Below are 18,458 nucleotides of genomic sequence, written 5' to 3'. Positions count from 1 at the left end.
TCAGTCCTTCCAGACAATGTTGTAAGCCATTTCCTTTCTTCTCTTAGTAGTGTGGGGGGACCTAGAATGGTTAGATGACATTTAGTTTCTAATTCAGTGGAATCTGATGGGGGATGGTACACAGCTTCCTTGGGATGGCACTAAAGCTGCAGTTGAATCCAAAATAGCAGGGAAACAAAAATTAAAAATTGAATTCTCAGATGAAATCATGAGAGATACCACAAGCACTTTTCACTCCCTGCTTTCCTACCTGTGCAATTCCAGCTGTGAGAGAACAATCACTCATATGTGTTGCTGTTAAGATCATGTATTTCATTCACTAGGAGCACATTCCTCATTCTATAGGTACTTTCTTATAGCTGGTACCATTTAAAAATTCATCAGCAAAGTGGTTTATTATTTAAAAGACAATTTTTTTAGATGACTGAGTGTATGTTAAGATCAGTTAATCCCACAGACATCCCCCTCTTGCCTCACACCTCTCTTTCTGAAGAAAATTCTTTGATTAGAAACCATGTAGTGTGGGCTGCCAGGCAGTTTATAACCTAATCTTATGTAGATAAGTATCAAGTTCAGGGAGAACAAATTGCTATTTCTTCTGCTGATGGAAGGTTTCCACTATAATCAACCTATTACAGAATATGTAATTTTTAGAGTCTAGGATTGGACACTGAGTACTGGCAAATAGCATATTGTAAGCCTGTATATATTGTCCTTATCCTTGCTTTTAGGGCCAATTTATCCATGAACTTATCAAAAAACACCAAGCTAGCTACTTCGTTACTGCATTGATAGATGAATTATGACTGTAGATAATGTGAGATGATCACCATATGAGTTGCCTGCCATCTGTACAGTTTCTTAAGATAATAGATTCAGCCCTGGCCTGTTGGCTTAGTAGTAGTGTTGACCCAGTGTGTGGAAGTCCTGGGTTCGATTCCTGGTCAGGGCACACAGGAAAAGTGACCATCTGCTTCTCCACCCCTACCCCTCCTCCATTCTCTATCTCTCTCTCTCCCCTCCCGCAGCCCTGGCTCCATTGGCTTCAGCGAGTTGACCCTGGGCACTGAGAATGGCTCTGTTACCTCTCTCTCAGGTGCTAAAAAAAATAGCTCTGTTGTGAGCAGGGCCCCAGATGGGCAGAGCATCAGCTGAAGATGGGGATCGCCAGGTGGATCTCAGTCTGAGTGCATGCAGGAGTCTGTATCTCTCCTCTTCTTACTTAAAATAAATAAAAATTAAAAAAGATAATAGATTCATATTACATTTTATTTGTTAATTGAGTAGCATCTGGAAAAAAAATAGTGCTATTACCAATATTTTTATATACCTGCAAATAATCAGTAAAGGATACTCTTCAGAGAAATTGAACTAATTTGGCTGTTTTTTTTTTTCATACTTCAGCAAATTTATGAAGAGTTGTAGCCCCAGCACTATGGATACAAAAGATCTTAGCTTGAGGTGTAGGAATATTTTACATCTTCTAGGAAGGAGACTGTAGATTATAAAGTATTGAATTAGAAATAATGAGCCCAAGCTGAGTAGCTTAGTTGTTTAGAGCATTGTTGAGATACTCCACGGTGGCGGGATCCATCCCCGGTCAGGGCACATACAAGAATCTACCAACAAATGCATAAATTAGTGGAACAACAAATTGATGTTTCTTTGTCTCTCTCTCTCTTTTTCTCCTCTCTCTCTCTCTCTCTCTCTCTCTCTCTCAAGTCAATAAATAAGACTTTAAAAAAGAAATAGAAATAATGAGCTAAAACAATGATCTTCCCTAAAGAAAAAGCCAATGAATTGTTTATCTGAGAAAGGTCAAAACTTTATTTGTAAAAATATGTAACTGTTTAAAAGCATATTTAAAAATGAGGATATCTAGATATATTTTCCTTGCATGCTTAGTTATGTTTAATATTTTTCTTTTAAAGTAATAACAAGCTTAAGTGTTTTGGGGTATTTTATCTAAATCTTGCATCATATTTTAAGTAGGAACAACATTAAAATAGAGTGGTAATTTTTGAAGTACTATTTTAGTCATTTGTAAAATGGGAATGAGAAGAGTGTTCATAAGAAAATAAGTCATATTTTTGGAGACAAATTTTCCATTCTTTAAAAAAATAAGTATTTTGTGATAGTGACTTAAATACATAGGACTTAATGAATATTTTTGGATAATGTTTTAGGCCTTGCTTATCCAAGAGCCCAAATGGAAATTACCACATCTACTACAGTTGCCTGAGAATTATAATACCATTTTTCAGTACTACCATCGAAAAACCTGTAGTGTCTGCACCAAGGTTCCTAAAGATCCTGCCGTTTGCCTTGTTTGTGGTACTTTTGTGTGCCTGAAAGGACTTTGCTGCAAGCAACAGAGTTACTGTGAATGTGTATTGGTAAGCATTGGTACTAATATAAAATTTATGAAAACTCAAATCTCATATCACATAAAAATATGGTATATATGGTCAAGCCAGCTCTAAAGGTTTAACTACTCTTTTGAATAAAATAAACACTTCGTATTAAGATTTCATTCTTCTTTTTTGTTTTAGTTTGTTTTTGTTCTTTTTAATCCAGTAGAAGGGTAAAAAAAATAACAATAAAAAAATTCTGGAGGCTTTAAGTAAAATGTTTCTTAAATACAGTTTTCTTCTTCTTCCTGCACTATCCTTTACTGGTAGATATGTTTAAATGTTGTTCAATGAAACAGCAGTTATATATATGCTATTATAAATGCTAACCTCTGAATTAGGTTTATATTGACTTTTAATTGCTTTTCTAAATAATCCTTACTCAAATTATTAATAAAATATATAATTAATGAAGTGTTTAAAATGAGGTTGTAAATTTAACTTAGATGACATTATTAATAAAGTATCAGTTATTAATAGTGTTATTAATAAAGTGTTGGAAATAAAATTGTAAATTTAACTTAGATGAAATAATATTAAAATAAAAAATATTTGTTTTAAAATTAAAATATATTTCTGTTTTATTTAGAAGAAATTTACTTAAGAGAGTCTTGATTTTCTTATAAAAAGCCCATTTAGGAAGTCAATTTATTTTTAATTTTTTAGCATTCACAGAACTGTGGCGCTGGAACAGGAATTTTCCTTTTGATTAACGCGTCGGTGATCATCATCATTCGAGGCCACCGCTTCTGCCTCTGGGGTTCTGTGTATTTGGATGCTCACGGAGAGGAAGACCGGGATCTCAGGTTAGATATACATGGATGTATTTGGGTGTTTTACTTAAGGTTGGTCAGTAAGAATAATGTGCCATTTCTGGCTTTATAATGATAATATTTTTTTATATTATGTAATTCTAACAGTCATTAATTTAGTGCTATTTCTAGTTTTTGAAATATTTTTTTATCAACATGCTAAGGAAACATAAAATAAATCAAATTACTATGGAATTTTTGCCACAAGAAATCTATTTTTAAAACGTGTGTGAAATCTTTGTATTTTATTACTTTCAATACCTTTTTTCCGCTTTTTATTCTAGGCGGGGCAAGCCTCTCTACATTTGCAAGGAAAGATACAAAGTTCTTGAGCAACAGTGGATTTCTCATACTTTTGATCACATCAATAAAAGATGGGGTCCACATTACAATGGACTCTGACTCACCACCTTGGCATTGCATTATATCATGATTTTCATAAGGATTTATCAACAATAAGCTTTAACTTAATTTTGGGAATTAATGCTTTTGCTGAGGGAAAAAAAAGGAAACATTATGTTATAAAGCCTTTCCAAAATTAGGTGCTTGGTAATTACATTAATGGTATAATAATTTTTTAAAAAGTATCTGGAGAACAGAAGTTACAAGTTAATTAATTCTTTAGTGATCATATAAAAAATTACAATTAATAAGAAGCACAACTTGACAAAATTATTTAAAACTGATTCTCCCAGCAATGCATATCAACTATATTCATTGATATTTAGAGTGGGTGTGATTTATTTAAAGTTTTACTGCTTCTTTATATCTGTGTGTTTTAATTTGCATCTGCTAAACATAATGCATCTTTTCTCTCTGCCATTCTTGTGTTGATTTGAGATTTCTGCTGTATGTAATTAGAAAAAAAATGTAAAACGATTTATGTGAAATATGTATAGTAAAAGTTGGTCTAATAGTAGAACTTTAAAACTTTTTCTTATTGTGAGGAATCTGTTAAAAGTTTAAGGCTTTGCTGAAAACTTAATTCATTCTCAGGAATTTCATAAATATTCTCCCCAGGTAAATAATTGAAAAAGTTGTAAAATAAGTAGATAGCTGCTGTTAATATAATACAGTAAATTTTGGGAAATATGTGTGTGCTTGGGGGAGGGAGTCCTTAAAAATCAAAATTATCCATTTCAGTTAGATGAATTACTGGAGGTAGTAACAAATATATTTGATTATAAAATCAACAGTTTCAAGAGCATACACATGGCAGATTTTGAATCTGCACATGGCCCAGCCACATTTTTGTTTAAGTGACTGGATTGAAAATGCTCAGACTTCCCCACAAATGAAGCATAGTTTTGAAATTCCCTGTCACCTCAAGAGGTCCATCTACATGGTGTTTGTGCAATGTGATCACTGCTGTTTCTGCTTGGTTTCCTAAGGGGGGCGGGAGGCTCAGTGGTGATGACCCTCATGAATGAGCCTCACATCTGCATTCTTTTAGATGCTGCTGTGAAAAGCAATTTATATTTGTAGGGTTTTTAAGTCAATAAGAATGGGAATCATTGAGCTTAAACCTACTCTACTAGTAGAGAAGGAAGATTACAAAAAAGCATGTTATATATTGCTACCGGAATTTTTCTTCCAAATAATTAAGTTGATGATTATTTCATACATAGTACTATCAAGTAATTCCTGGTACTATGGACTTACATGACTTGTTATATAAAATTACATTTTTACATGTAAAAATAAACCAAAAATATCTAATGACAAAATATAAAAATTAAGTCAAATCTAACTTCTAAAAATCATGAATGACAGGACATTATAGAATATGCAAGCGGACATTAAATGATGGTATTGATCTAAAAACAGCAGAACAGTCCATATTCAGATATGTTCAAAAAGTCAAAAAATTACCTAAAGCTCTACAATAAAATACATGGAAACAGCTTGCTATTTTTATATATATTTCCAAAATATTAAGATCATTTTCTGAAAGGCTAGAATGATTCTGTTTTAAATAGCTGTCCTTTCCAACTCATTGCTACTTTTTAAAATAATGTATCGTAAGTTCAGCTTGTCATATATTTTGCATCAGTCATTCTGAATACCAGAGCATTTGTAAGTGTGGTTGAAGAGCAAAATGCTAATTTACATCTCTAGTAAATATTGTTTCAGGATTCATGAACTTGAATAATTCTACAGTTTGAGACTCTGATGCTATATATACATGGTATGATGTATTCAGATTTTGATTACTACATATTTAAAATGGAATGTTTCATGGTTGTGCATATGGATGTGAAGTGAAAATATTAGCCTTAACATTAAAATTTGGGTTTGATAGTGTTTATTTTGATATTGGTGAATTAGTCACCAGTAAATTAAAAAAAAAAAGCACTTGGTTGAAAATTGTACTTGAATACATACATGCATGCTGCTAAACCTAGAACTTTAATTTTTCCCCATAACTTTTTTAAGTCCCATTTATAAATCCACTCTTAAAAATAACAGGTCCAAGTTAGAGTGATGTGTGTATATTATTCAAAAAAAATGTACTGGTGTGATACCTTGTATGAATGGTCATTTAAATACAGTACATTACTGTAGAAGCTAAATCAATCTTTATAATTAAGCAGAAATGATAAAACTAGGAATAATCAACGTTGTAAGATATGTTAATAAAAACCTACTGTCATTTGGTTTGTGAAAGGTTCTTAAAATGTTTACTGTGTTTTTAAAGATATTGACAATAATGTATGTAAATGAGAACAGCTGATGAGAACATAACAGAACTAATAGTTGCTTATGGTGGAGTCATGTATAAAGGGTTTCCTTTTTCCTTTTTATTTTGAGAGCTATTACCTATTTCTTCTATCCTGTCTCAAAATTAATGCAAAGCTTTTGCTAAGTGTATGTGTTTTTGGAAGAGGGAGAGAAGAAAATGAGTGTGCAGATCTGAGGAATAGTGCTGTGGTCCTTGCTTTCCAAAAATTCCCAGTTAGACTTGAGAAATCTAAAGTGCTTTATGATAATGGTCTTTCTGAGTGGTCTGCAGTGGTGTTTGAATTGACAGCCCTTGCCCTCCCCCTCCGTCCTGTAGCTCACCAGCCAGATAGGAATCCATCTATGTTCACAAACTTTTCTTTCTGCTTTAAGTATTTTGATATTTATTGATTTATGTGACTTAAAAAAGATGATGACAAAAAGCACTGAAGGCTTGGAGGTTACAACCGTAGGAAGAAGAGATATAGACCAAGAGTCTCTGTGGTCTCCAGGATTATAATTGCTAATTCTTTTTTTTTTTTCTTTTTTTTGTATTTTTCTGAAGCTGGAAATGGGGAGAGACAGTCAGACAGACACCCGCATGCGCCCGACCAGGATCCACCCGGCATGCCCACCAGGGGCGATGCTCTGCCCACCAGGGGGCAATGCTCTGCCCATCCTGGGCGTCGCTATGTTGCGACTAGAGCCACTCTAGTGCCTGGGGCAGAGGCCAAGGAGCCATCCCCAGTGCCCGGGCCATCTTTGCTCCAATGGAGCCTTGGCTGCGGGAGGGGAAGAGAGAGACAGAGAGGAAGGAGGGGGGGGGTGGAGAAGCAAATGGGCGCCTCTCCTATGTGCCCTGGCCGGGAATCGAACCCGGGTCCCCCGCACATCAGGCCGACGCTCTACCACTGAGCCAACCAGCCAGGGCTATAATTGCTAATTCTTAAATTCCTGTTGTTAGCTTGTATTTGAGGTCATGTTGAACAACAACAAAACCCAAAACAATGCAGCATGCTTTTAACCACTAGAATCAAATCACCAAGTCAAGATACATTTACTTACTAGTGGATGTGCCTGCCACTTGATAATTAGTGGGAGAGCAGAAGACTTGTTCCTGTCTCAGTCCCATTCACTGCACATTGTTCTTTCCTTTGTCTCTGTGATCTGGCTGGGTGATACCACGCACTGCTTAGTTCATCAGCGAGGAGCTGGAGTGGGCTAAAGGAGGCCAACATCATCACTTCTCTAGTTATGAGCTTCAAGCTGCCTTGATAATGAGGCATATCAAGTATTGCAGTGCCACCCCCTTAGTGTACAGTAATCTACTAGCAGTGGTGTGAATGTGGCTCCAGTCGATACAACACAATGAAAAAGTATAACAAGACCTTAAGTGAGTTAAATTAATATAGAATGTGACAATACCAAAATCGATACAGCAGGCTCAAGAGCAGGCCCAAAGAATTAGGTTCAAGAGCATAGATAAGTGCTTAAGCTTGAGGGGAAAGAATAGGGACATGAGAAAGAAATTTAGAGCAAATAAGGAATTCATTTCTGTTTCCCTCTTATCTCGGTAACAGAGGAGCAGGATCATCTGCTAAGGGTGAGCAGGTGTAGAATAGTCTGGGGCTTGAGATACGTGGTCAAGTTTAAACATATGCTAGAAGACAATAGGCTAGAAATGAGGGAAAGCACCACAGAAGTCATACTGAGAGTCCAACAGGGTTAGAAGCCATACATTTTAATTGAGCCAATTAGAAAGGTGACTTTATGAAGCCCCTGAGCCTACCAGTCAAGGACATGAAGGATGGAAATTAGACTGCTAAATTAATACGTTTTAGGGATTTGAGAGGTGGGTATAATGTAAGGTAGTGGGAGATTTAGAGGTGTTGGTTGAAATGAGTGTGGAATCTATGCTGGATAAATTGAAGGGTATAGTATTGGAAGTCACAAGATTTAATGTGAGCTTTCAAAATTATGAAAAATTGCTTTAGAGTTGAAGCATTAAAGTTCACTTATTTAGTAATTTCTCTTTTTTTTTTTTTTGGCTCCTTCTATGCACCAAGCACTGTGCAAGTACCGGAAATACAGTGGAAAAGAAGCCAGATTAATCCCTTTTCTCACAGAGCTTTTTGTGTGATTAGTGCTACAATGGTGTGTGTGTGTTGGGGGATGGAGTGTAGGGTACTAAATAAGGGACCTCTAAACCAGACGTAAGGAGTGTGAGGAGGCTTCCAGGGGATGGAGATGTCTATGATGATCCCCAAATACTGTGTAAGAGATACCTGAGTGAAAGAGGAAGTGTGGGGACTACTATTTTGGGCAGGTGAAGAGAATAATTTGTTAAGATTCAGAGTTGAGAGAGAACTTGTAGTTAAAGACCTGAAAGAACCATTTTGACTTTAACGTAGGTGCTTTTGAGAGATAAGAAACATCTAAATTACAAAGGGCTTTGTAAGGCTTCTCAGGGTTTTAGACTTGGTTTAGGGAGCAGTGGGAAGCCATCAGATTTGCATCTCAAAAAAGTGAATCCAGTTGCTCTGTGGAGAAAAATTCAGAGTGGGAAGACTCGCCTAGGTATCTTGAAAAAATCCAGACACAATATAATTGACTAGGGTAGTTATGGTGGAGACAGAAAGAAGTGGACAGTATCAGAAGAGAGTTGACAGAATTCAGTAGGATAAGGAAGAGCAAGGAGTATTAAATGCCTCCTGTGTGCCAGACACTAAACTAAATGCTGGGAAATATGACACTACACAGAGGGTTAGTGTCTCCCTACAGTCTAGTGGAAAACAACACTAATTGCAAGTAAATGGATGTTATCAGCAACTTAGGCAGAGGGCCATGAGAACCAGTGGACTCATTTAGTTTGGGGACTTCACAGAGGCTACATGGAAGAAGTGATGTTAGGTTCGGGTCCAGGGCTCCTTACCAAAAGCCTTAACTCGCCAGGTTAACCTTTAGGTGACTCTCCATCTGAGCAATCCTGATTGATATCTCCACCCTACTCTGGGGCATCCTGACATCATCCTCCATCACTTATCTGAACATTCTTTACCAAGTTAGCACCCTCCCCCATTGCTTAAACCACCACAGGTAATAGTTTCCCCCCCTGTGGTGAGAAATACACCCAAACTGAGACCTATATAAGATGAGACTTCTCATCCTCTTGCTCCTGATGCCACTAGGGTCTCAGCCCATCTGTTTGCAGATGCAGAAATAAACTTCTAAAATTCCCCAGGCCTTGTGCGCCCCTCCTTTGGCCACCTAACAGTGTTTAAGCTAAGACCTGTAAAATGTGTAGAAGTGAAGTAGGGAATAGACGGAGGGCATTCAAAAGGGTGTATAATAGCATTCAGGCCCTGAAATAAGTGTGGGTAAGGTACACTTCAGAAACCGAATGGATCTTGAGAGTATTGTGCTAAGTGAAATAAGTCAGATGGAAAAGGACAAAACCATGTGATTTCCCTCATACTTGGAATATTCAAAAAGTAACAAGAAAAATTCAGATACAAACAATAGAATGGTGGTTACCAGAAAGGAAAGCGCATGGGAGGGTGAAGTGGGTAAAGGAGGTCAAATACATGATAACATGAGGGAACTAGACTTGAGGTGGGGAGCATGCTATAGAGTGCACAAGTGTCAAATTATAATGTATGTACTCCTGAAAATCATGTAATATTCTTTTTTTCTTTTTTTTTTTTTTTTTGTATTTTTTCTGAAGCTGGAAACGGGGAGAGACAGACAGACTCCCGCATGCGCCCGACTGGGATCCACCTGGCACGCTCACCAGGGGGCGACACTCTGCCCACAAGGGGGCGATGCTCTGCCCATCCTGGGCGTCGCCATGTTGCGACCAGAGCCACTCTAGCACCTGGGGCAGAGGCCACAGAGCCATCCCCAGCGCCCAGGCCATCTTTGCTCCAATGGAGCCTTGGCTGCGGGAGGGGAAGAGAGAGACAGAGAGGAAGGAGAGGGGGAGGGGTGGAGAAGAGATGGGCGCTTCTCCTGTGTGCCCTGGCCGGGAATCGAACCCGAGACTTCTGCACGCCAGGCCGACGCTCTACCACTGAGCCAACCGGCCAGGGCCTCATGTAATATTCTTAACCACTGTTACCCTAAAAGCAATTTAAAAAGAAAGAAACTGAAGAAGTGCGGTACAGTTGAAGCACTGAAAGCAGAAGGGAATGGGGTGTGTGGCAGAATGTGCAGGAAAGAGCAGAAATCAGGTCATGTGTGGCCTCTTGAGCCATTTGATCTTTATCCCAAGGGTAACAGGAAATCACTGTAAGAGATTAATTAGGGCAGTGAATGACCAGATTGCAATATTAGAATGATCATTATAACCTCAAGTTTAGAGCAAGGGTCAGCAAACATTTTCTATAAAGGGGTCAACTGGTTTTGTCACAACTGTTCCACTGTATCCATGGACATATGGCATCTAGTATTGGCAAATTAAGAGATTCAAACTGTATTAGTTAGGTATTCCTGTGTAATAAAACAATATTCATTACATTACAGTGTGTGGACCAGGAATGCAGGAGTGATTTAGCTGAGAAATTCTGGCTTATAGTCTCACAAGGCTGCAGTTTAAGTCTCAGTCAGGGCCACAGTCATCTGAGGCTTGACCAGGTATGGAGGGTCTGCTTTCAAATTCATGTGGCCATTGATGGAAACTTTAGTTTCTTGCCATATGGGCCTCTCCACAGGGCTGCTAACAACACAGCAACTGATTTCCCCAGAATAATTGACTGGAGGGGAGAGACATAACACACAAAAGCATACCCAAGATGAAAGCCCCAGTGTCCTTTATTTAAAAAAAAAAAATTTTCCCCAGTGTCTTTTATAACCTAATCTTGGAAGTGGCATATAAATAACTTCTGTCACACATACCAACCCTGGTAAAATGCGGAAGAAGTTTACACCAGAGTATAGGTACCAGGAGGTGGTGATCATTTGGGGCCCATCTTACAGAAGAAAAAAACCAAATTATGGGCAAAATTTGAAGAATAACAGTATTTGCATAATCTCAAAGTATGTCCCCTAAGATATTGATTTACTACAAAAGGAAAGATAGTAACTTTACAGTGGAGAAACCTGGTAGATACCATCTCAACCAAGTGATACCAGTTAATATCACCAACAATGAGGCATATTGACTTCATGAACCCTTTATTTATTTATTCCATTTTTCTGAAGCTGGAAACAGGGAGAGACAGTCAGACAGACTCCCGCATGCGCCCGACCGGGATCCACCCGGCACGCCCACTAGGGAGCTACGCTCTGCCCACCAGGGGGTGATGCTTTGCCCATCCTGGGCGTCGCCATATTGCGACCAGAGCCACTCCTAGCGCCTGAGGCAGAGGCCACAGAGCCATCCCCAGCGCCCGGGCCATCTTTGCTCCAATGGAGCCTTGGCTGCGGGAGGGGAAGAGAGAGACAGAGTGGAAGGCACGGCGGAGGGGTGGAGAAGCAAATGGGCGCTTCTCCTGTGTGCCCTGGCCGGGAATCGAACCCAGGTCCTCCGCACGCTAGGCCGACGCTCTACCGCTGAGCCAACCGGCCAGGGCGACTTCATGAACCCTTTAATATGATTTACTGAGAAATGTACACTACTATAATAAAACTGAAATGAAAGCACATAACTTTATTCCAATCATGTGAAAAGATCAGACAAACCCAACTGAAGGATATTCTGTAAAATAACTTACAAATACTCTTCAAAAGTGTCAAGGTGAAAAATTAGAAAAGCCTGAAGAATTGTTACAGACTGAAAGAGCCTAAGGAGAAATAATGCAATGTAGAACCTTGGGCAAGTTCTTGACACCAAAAATGGACAGCAGCGAGAAAACCGGTGAAATTCAAGTAAGTTCTGGAGTTTTAATAGTAGTAAGTTAATGTTAATTTACAATTTTGATAATTTTACTGTTTTCATGAGTTGTTAACAGGCGAAGCACAGTGAGGAATATATAGGAACTCTATTCATGCAACTCTTCTGAATAAAATTTGTTCAAAATAAAACATTTTTAAAAAGACATAGTCTTAAGAACTTGTCTTAAATAAAAAAAAACTGCAGAAAAATTGGCTCTCAATAATCACCTTCAAGACATACCCTAGAAACAGAATTAGATAGAAGTTCTCAGGGTCTACAGACAAAAGAGATCAAGTAACTGAAAAGTGCATGAGAATTAGATGGTGTTAGATTTTTCACCATAGAAAGCAGTGTGATATCCAGAGCAGAACTTTCAAAAACCTCAAGAAAAGAAAGTGTAATCCAGTGGTTTCTGATTAAGGTCAAAATGGCTTTTCAAGTATCAAAACCATAGAAAAACAGTTTTAAGCATGCAAATGTGAGCCTTTTTTGAGAAAATCTACTAACAGTTTGGTTTCATCCAACCCCAAGTTGACTGGGGAAACTTCAGCAAAAAGACTAATGGATTGAAGGTAGTAATTATACTCCAGCTCTGGAAAAAAAACCTCAGGTCTTTGTCATTGATTGTTAATACTTTCCAGTACCTTCTCTGGAGGATGATCATCCAAATTCTTAAGTTATTTCTGAAAAATTTAAAAATATAGTGAAGGAACATGATGAAGCTATATATATTAAGTCAGAATCAATAGAAAAATAACAGGAATAGACCCCAGGGAATCCAGATATTAAAATTGTGGGTTTTTTATTTGTAAAAACCAATTAGAAAGTCTAGTACTGAAAAAAACCAAAACTAAGAATTCAGTGGAGCTGTTTAATATCAGATGGCATATAGCTAAAGAAAGACTTGGTAAACTGGATTATAAACCAGAAGAGACTAACACAGGGGTCGGGAAACTTTTTGGCTGAGAGAGCCATAAATGCCACATATTTTTAAATGTAATTCCTTGAGAACCATATAACGATCCATGTACATTATGCATTATCCAATAAAAATTTGGTGTTGTCCCGGAGGACAGCTGTGATTGGCTCCAGCCACCCGCAACCATGAACATGAGTGGTAGGAAATGAATGGATTGTAATACATGAGAATGTTTTATATTTTTAATGTTATTATTTTTTTTATTAAGGATTTGTCTGCGAGCCAGATGCAGCCATCAAAAGAGCCACATCTGGCTCACAAGCCATAGGTTCCTGACCCCTGGACTAACAGAAAATGAGTAAAAGAGGTAAAAGATGTAGAGGACTTTGTGAGAATGTCAAACACTTGTAATTAGAGTTCAGAAAGAAAGGGTAGAGATAGTTGGTGGGGACAATACTGAGAGAATAGAGTTTTCCATAAGTGATGAAAGACAATAGCCATAGATATAAATAGTTCATAGATCCTAAGTAGGATAAATAGGAGTCTATATCTAGACACATACATAAAACTGAAAAATAAAAAGGAAATCTTAAAAGCGTCTCCATGGAAAAAGAATGAATTATTCCCAAAAGACTTCTGATTTCTCAACAGTAATATTGGAAACAAGACAATATAAAAATATCTTCAAAGTGTTGAAAGAAAATCACTCTCAACTGAGGATTCTCTACACAACATAAACATTCTTCAAGAATGAGAACAAAATAAAAAGTTTAAAACCAAAATTGAGAGATTTAACAGCAGCACATCCTCACTAAGGAAGGAAAATTAAAAAATTTTTTTCTTTGTATAGAAGGGTAATGAGCCCTGATGGACTATTGAATTTTAGTAAGAAATGAAACAAAAATCATGGTAACTATGTAAATATTAGTTAAATAACCATTTGCTGCATAAAATGATTATGATAATGAGTTACATGCGATTTCAGTTATATGTATTTCAAGTATTTGACAACAGTAGAATGTAAGCTACAGGGATAAATAAAATGTTCCAAAGTTCTTGCATTGTTTCACAAGAGGGTAAAGATAATATTTACTTAGAAGAAACCATAGTTATAAATCTTTGTGACTTTGGATTAGACAATAGTTTCTTAGATATGACATCTAAAGCCTAAGCAACCATTTGCCCTTTAGAAAAGATAATTGGACTTTATCAAAATTAAAACCTTGTCCTTCAAAGGATACTATCACTGTCATGAAAGTAAAAAGACAGTTCAGAATGGGAGAAGATATTTATAAATCATATGTATGATGAAGCTTAACATGCATAGTATATAAAGAACTCCTACAATTCAACAATAAAATCAACTCATTACTAAATGGACAAAGGACTGTAGAAGCATGTGAAACTTTCTCTAAACAAGATACACAAATAGCAAACAAGCACATGAAAAGATGTTTAACACCGTTAGTCATTAGAGAAATGCAAATCAAATCAACAATGTGTTACTACTTTATGCCCTCTAGGATGGCTATAATAAAAAAGATGGACAATAATAAATGTGATAATGTGGAGAGATTGGAACATACCTACTTTGCTAGTGGGAATGTAAAATGTTGCTTCCATGGTGTTTGAAAGTCCCTCAAAAAATTAAACAGAGTTACTACATTGCCCAGCAATTACACTCCTAAGTATATACCTAAGAGAACAAAAAATATATTTGTACACAAAAACTTATGCACAAATGTTTACAGCAGCATTATCCATTATAGCCAAAAATGGCCCTCAACCAATGAGTAGATAAGCAAAAAGTGTGAAGAACTGATACATGTTACAACATAGGTGAACTTTGAAAGTATTATGCTAAGTGAAAGAAACCAGACACAAAGACTACACAAAAAGGTCAGGATATCCAGGATAGGCAAATCCATAGAGAAAAAAGGAGATTAGTGGTTGCCAAAGTCTTGGGGGGGGGGGGGGAGTAATGGGATGTGATTCCTAATAGAAACAGGGTTTTCTTTTGGTGGTATGATGAAAATATTCTGGAATTAGTGGTGATGGGTGTACAATCTTATGAATATAATTAAAACCAAAAAATTGTACACTTTCAAGAGATGAACTTAATGCTTTTGAATTGCACCTCAAAAAAAATCAAGTGGCAGTCATGTACTTTTAAAGTATCAATACATATTACAGTTTCTCTAGCCTACATTTTGATAAATCATGCCAGGTAATATTCTAGAAAAAAATATAAGCATTAGAGACAGGCATATCTGGGTTTAACTCCAGTTCACCAACTTCTAGCCATGTGATCCTGAAAAAAAATCACTTAATCTTACTAAAATCAGTTTCCTCATCTCTATAATGGAGATATTTTACTTTAAGGCATACTCTGTAGAAAGATAGTTTTAAAGATTCACAGCAGCTTGATCCTTTAAAATGATGAGCTAAGGCCAAAAAAATCAATATGTGAAAAGATTAATGTAATAGACTGCTTACCATCTCTGTAATAAGCTTATAAAATAGTTCTTTCTATAAACACATATATACATAATGAGAAATAGTAGTCTGAACTTTGAAAGACCTAGAGAGCCTTCAAAAATAAAAATAAAAAGGTTGACTTAAAGTTCCTGAAGGACCAGAGACTGTGCTACTCATCTCTGTTGCTTTTTACTTCAGCTGATATATGGAGATGCTCAATACATACTTGGTAAATGGAAAAAGATTAATATTATATCCTAAAATGTAAACTTATAGGGTAAGTTTTCAAATAGAATAGAAAGAGTGTAACAATTCCAAACAAATACGGGAATAATAAAAACCAACCCAAAATAAAACGAGAAAGGAAGGAAATGTAGCCAGTAGAGAGAAATAAAATGATAAAAGAAGGTGGTTTTTTAAATTAATACTTCCAGTAATTGCATTAAACGCAAATGGTCCAAACTTCTAGTTAAGACAAACTCCTAGATTAAACAGAAAACCAACAAAGGCTGTTTAAGAGACACGTCTGAAACAATTATGGCAATATTTTTAAAAACAGTTTTAGAGAGACCCACTGAGGCATATATGGAAATAATGATATATCTGGGCTTTGCTTTAAAATAATCTTGGGTGAGGGTGGGAAATGGGGAAATTGGGACATAATGAAAGAAGATTGATCATGTTGTAATTTGCCACATTAACATATAAAGAAGAAAAATCTTAGGGTCATCCAATAGATGCAAAAAAAGCAGTGACAAAAATTTAATAGCATTCATAGTTCAAATTGTTAACAAATTAGGAGTAGATGATAATTTTCTTAATCTGATTAAGGTTATCTACCCGAAAAAGCTATAGCAAAGATTATATTTAATAGTGAATCATTGAAAGCTTTCACTTTGAGTTCAGGAACAAGACCACATGTCCTGTATAACCACTTTGCTCAATATTGCACTAGATGTCCGTATTTGTTCAATAAGATGAGTAAAAAATGAAAAACTATAATAAATAGGAAGAAATAAAGCTGTCATTATTCAGCAAGGATATGACTGTGTACTACACAGAAAATCCAAAAGTATACAAGTATCAAATACCTAGAAGCTAATTTAAAAGATTTGCAGGACTTCTTTAGATAAAACAATAATATGTTAATGACAATCAATGATATTAATAAGAAGGCTTTAAACAGATTTACATGTTATAAATTAGAAGACAGAAGAACAAGATGGGAAGACTCTTACCTGTTTTCAAGACATGCTAATTCAATAGCAATTAAGATAATGTGCAGATGGTGCAAAGATAGATAAACAGATCAAAGGAACGGAGTACAGAGCCTAGAAACAGAGCTATGCATATATGAACACTTGATTTACAACAAGAGTAGTAACACTGCATAGGAGTAGAGAATAGTATCCATACCAGATGTCATTACACCATATAAAAATCCATTTCAGGTGAATGCTAGCTCTAAATGTGAAAACAATAAAGATATTGGATGATGTGATAGTTATTAATGCTGTCCAAATATTTTGATTCCCGTTTAGGTTCATGTTAGGATTATCATTTCCTACCTCCTTGAACGAGGTATAGCCATGTAACTTGCTTTGGCCAATGTAATGTGACTGGAAGTAATGTGTGGTTCCTTGTGGAATCTTTAAAAGCCACTGAATGGTTCTACCTGCTCTTTTTTCACACTGTCATGGCAACTGACAATGCTCCAGCTGGTGGCTACTCTGTCCCAGTACACTACTGGGTCCCAGTTTGGGGCTAAGCCAAACCTGTGCTAGATAAGCAAAATAAGCATGAGCAAAAAAAACCCTAGTATTTTAATCTGATGAGATTCTTGTTTGTTATTGCAATATAACTTGTAGTATCCTTACGAAAAACGATTATGAAGAATGGGATGTTTTATAATAAAAAATATTAAAATATATGTCAGTTATGTAGGAATTGATGATAGAGAGCAAGGAAGCTGATATTAAAAGATGAAAGGCAGATTGATGTTATCTAGGGACAAAGTATTAAGTTGTCTGCAATAATTTATAAGATAAATAACACACCTAACGAATTTATAGCTATAGGAGAAAGCACTGGAAAACAGAATGTATTGTTTGCTGTTGGCTACATTACACAGGGTATTACAAAACAGACATAAATTCAGAAAAGAACTGACCACTTTGTAGTAGAAAAAAAATACAGTCTAGAAAGTTGGGGAATGTAAGAGTCGGAAAACACAACTGCTCTCAACCACAATCACTAAGAGAAAACTGAAAACATTCTGAGTAACAGAGTAAACTCAGGCTTATGGCAAAGATTAAACAGGACTATGGTCTTTTTTTGTGGCAGAGACAGAGTCAGAGAGAAGGACAGACAGACGGAAAGGGAGAGAGATGAGAAACATCCATTCTTTGTTGCGGTTCCTTAGTTGTTCATTCACTGATTTCTCATATGTGCCTCGACCAGGGGGCTACAGCAGACCGAGTGACCCCTTGCTCAAGCCAACGACCTTGGGCTCAAGCTGGTGAGCTTTGCTCAAACCAGATGAGCTAGCACTCAAGGTGGCGACCTTGAGGTCTTGAACGTGGGTCCTCCGCATCCCAGTTCGACGCTCTATCCACTGCGCCACCGCCTGGTCAGGCAGACTATGGTCTTGGCACCATTGTTTAAACCTCTGAAAAGCCTTTGTGAAAGTAATACTTGTCTCAGAGTAAAAACCAAACTAAAGGTGTGACATTCAATACATCCTTTCAAATGGACAAAATATTTTAAGGATAAGAGACTAAAACTGTGCCTCTCCCTCTGATAAATTCAGTTCATCTGCAGATAAGTGGGAAGAGGCATGGAAGCAGGAAAGCAATGAATGAGCCAATCTAAGAGGAATGTCTAGAAAAGAACTGTTGAGTTAGCTTTTGGACATGCAATTGACTGGACGCCAATTGTTAAAAAGCCTTTTATGTTATTAAGAGAGTTGTATTGTTAAAGAAACCACGAATCTGGATATTAAAAATCTATGGACTTAACCTGACCAGGTAGTGGCATGGTGCAGTGGATAGAGTGTTGGACTGGGATGCAGAGGACCCAGGTTCAAAACCTGTGGTCACCAATTTGAGCCATGGGCTCATCCTGCTCGAGCGCAGGCTCATCAGCTTGAGCCCAGAGGTCGCTGGCTTGAAGCCCAAGTTTGCTGGCTTAAGCAAGGAGTCACTTGCTCTGCTGTAGTCCCCTCGGTCAAGGCACATACGAGAAAG

At 37.0% G+C, this 18,458-nt stretch overlaps 1 protein-coding gene and 1 non-coding gene across 2 annotated transcripts in view; one reads left to right on the top strand and one right to left on the bottom strand.

Moving 5' to 3' along the window:
- The window catches only part of UBR3 (ubiquitin protein ligase E3 component n-recognin 3), a 240,891-nt gene extending 234,990 nt beyond the window's left edge, over positions 1 to 5,901 (top strand). Inside the window, exons 37-39 of the mRNA XM_066233324.1 lie at positions 2,187 to 2,396; positions 3,078 to 3,217; positions 3,508 to 5,901. Coding sequence (XP_066089421.1) covers positions 2,187 to 2,396; positions 3,078 to 3,217; positions 3,508 to 3,625 — 468 coding nt within the window. The 3' untranslated portion in view covers positions 3,626 to 5,901. The remainder of the gene's footprint in view (positions 1 to 2,186; positions 2,397 to 3,077; positions 3,218 to 3,507) is intronic.
- Positions 5,902 to 6,799: 898 nt separating this feature from the next.
- Positions 6,800 to 6,875, bottom strand: TRNAI-GAU (transfer RNA isoleucine (anticodon GAU)). The gene has a single exon. It is a non-coding gene; the product is annotated as a tRNA-Ile (tRNA).
- Positions 6,876 to 18,458: the final 11,583 nt, after the last annotated feature.

This window comes from Saccopteryx bilineata, chromosome 5 (genome assembly GCF_036850765.1).
Source record: "Saccopteryx bilineata isolate mSacBil1 chromosome 5, mSacBil1_pri_phased_curated, whole genome shotgun sequence".
In the NCBI taxonomy this organism is placed as follows: domain Eukaryota; kingdom Metazoa; phylum Chordata; class Mammalia; order Chiroptera; family Emballonuridae; genus Saccopteryx; species Saccopteryx bilineata.
Note: the sequence above shows the minus strand (reverse complement) of the source record. Positions and strands in the feature narration are given on the sequence as shown.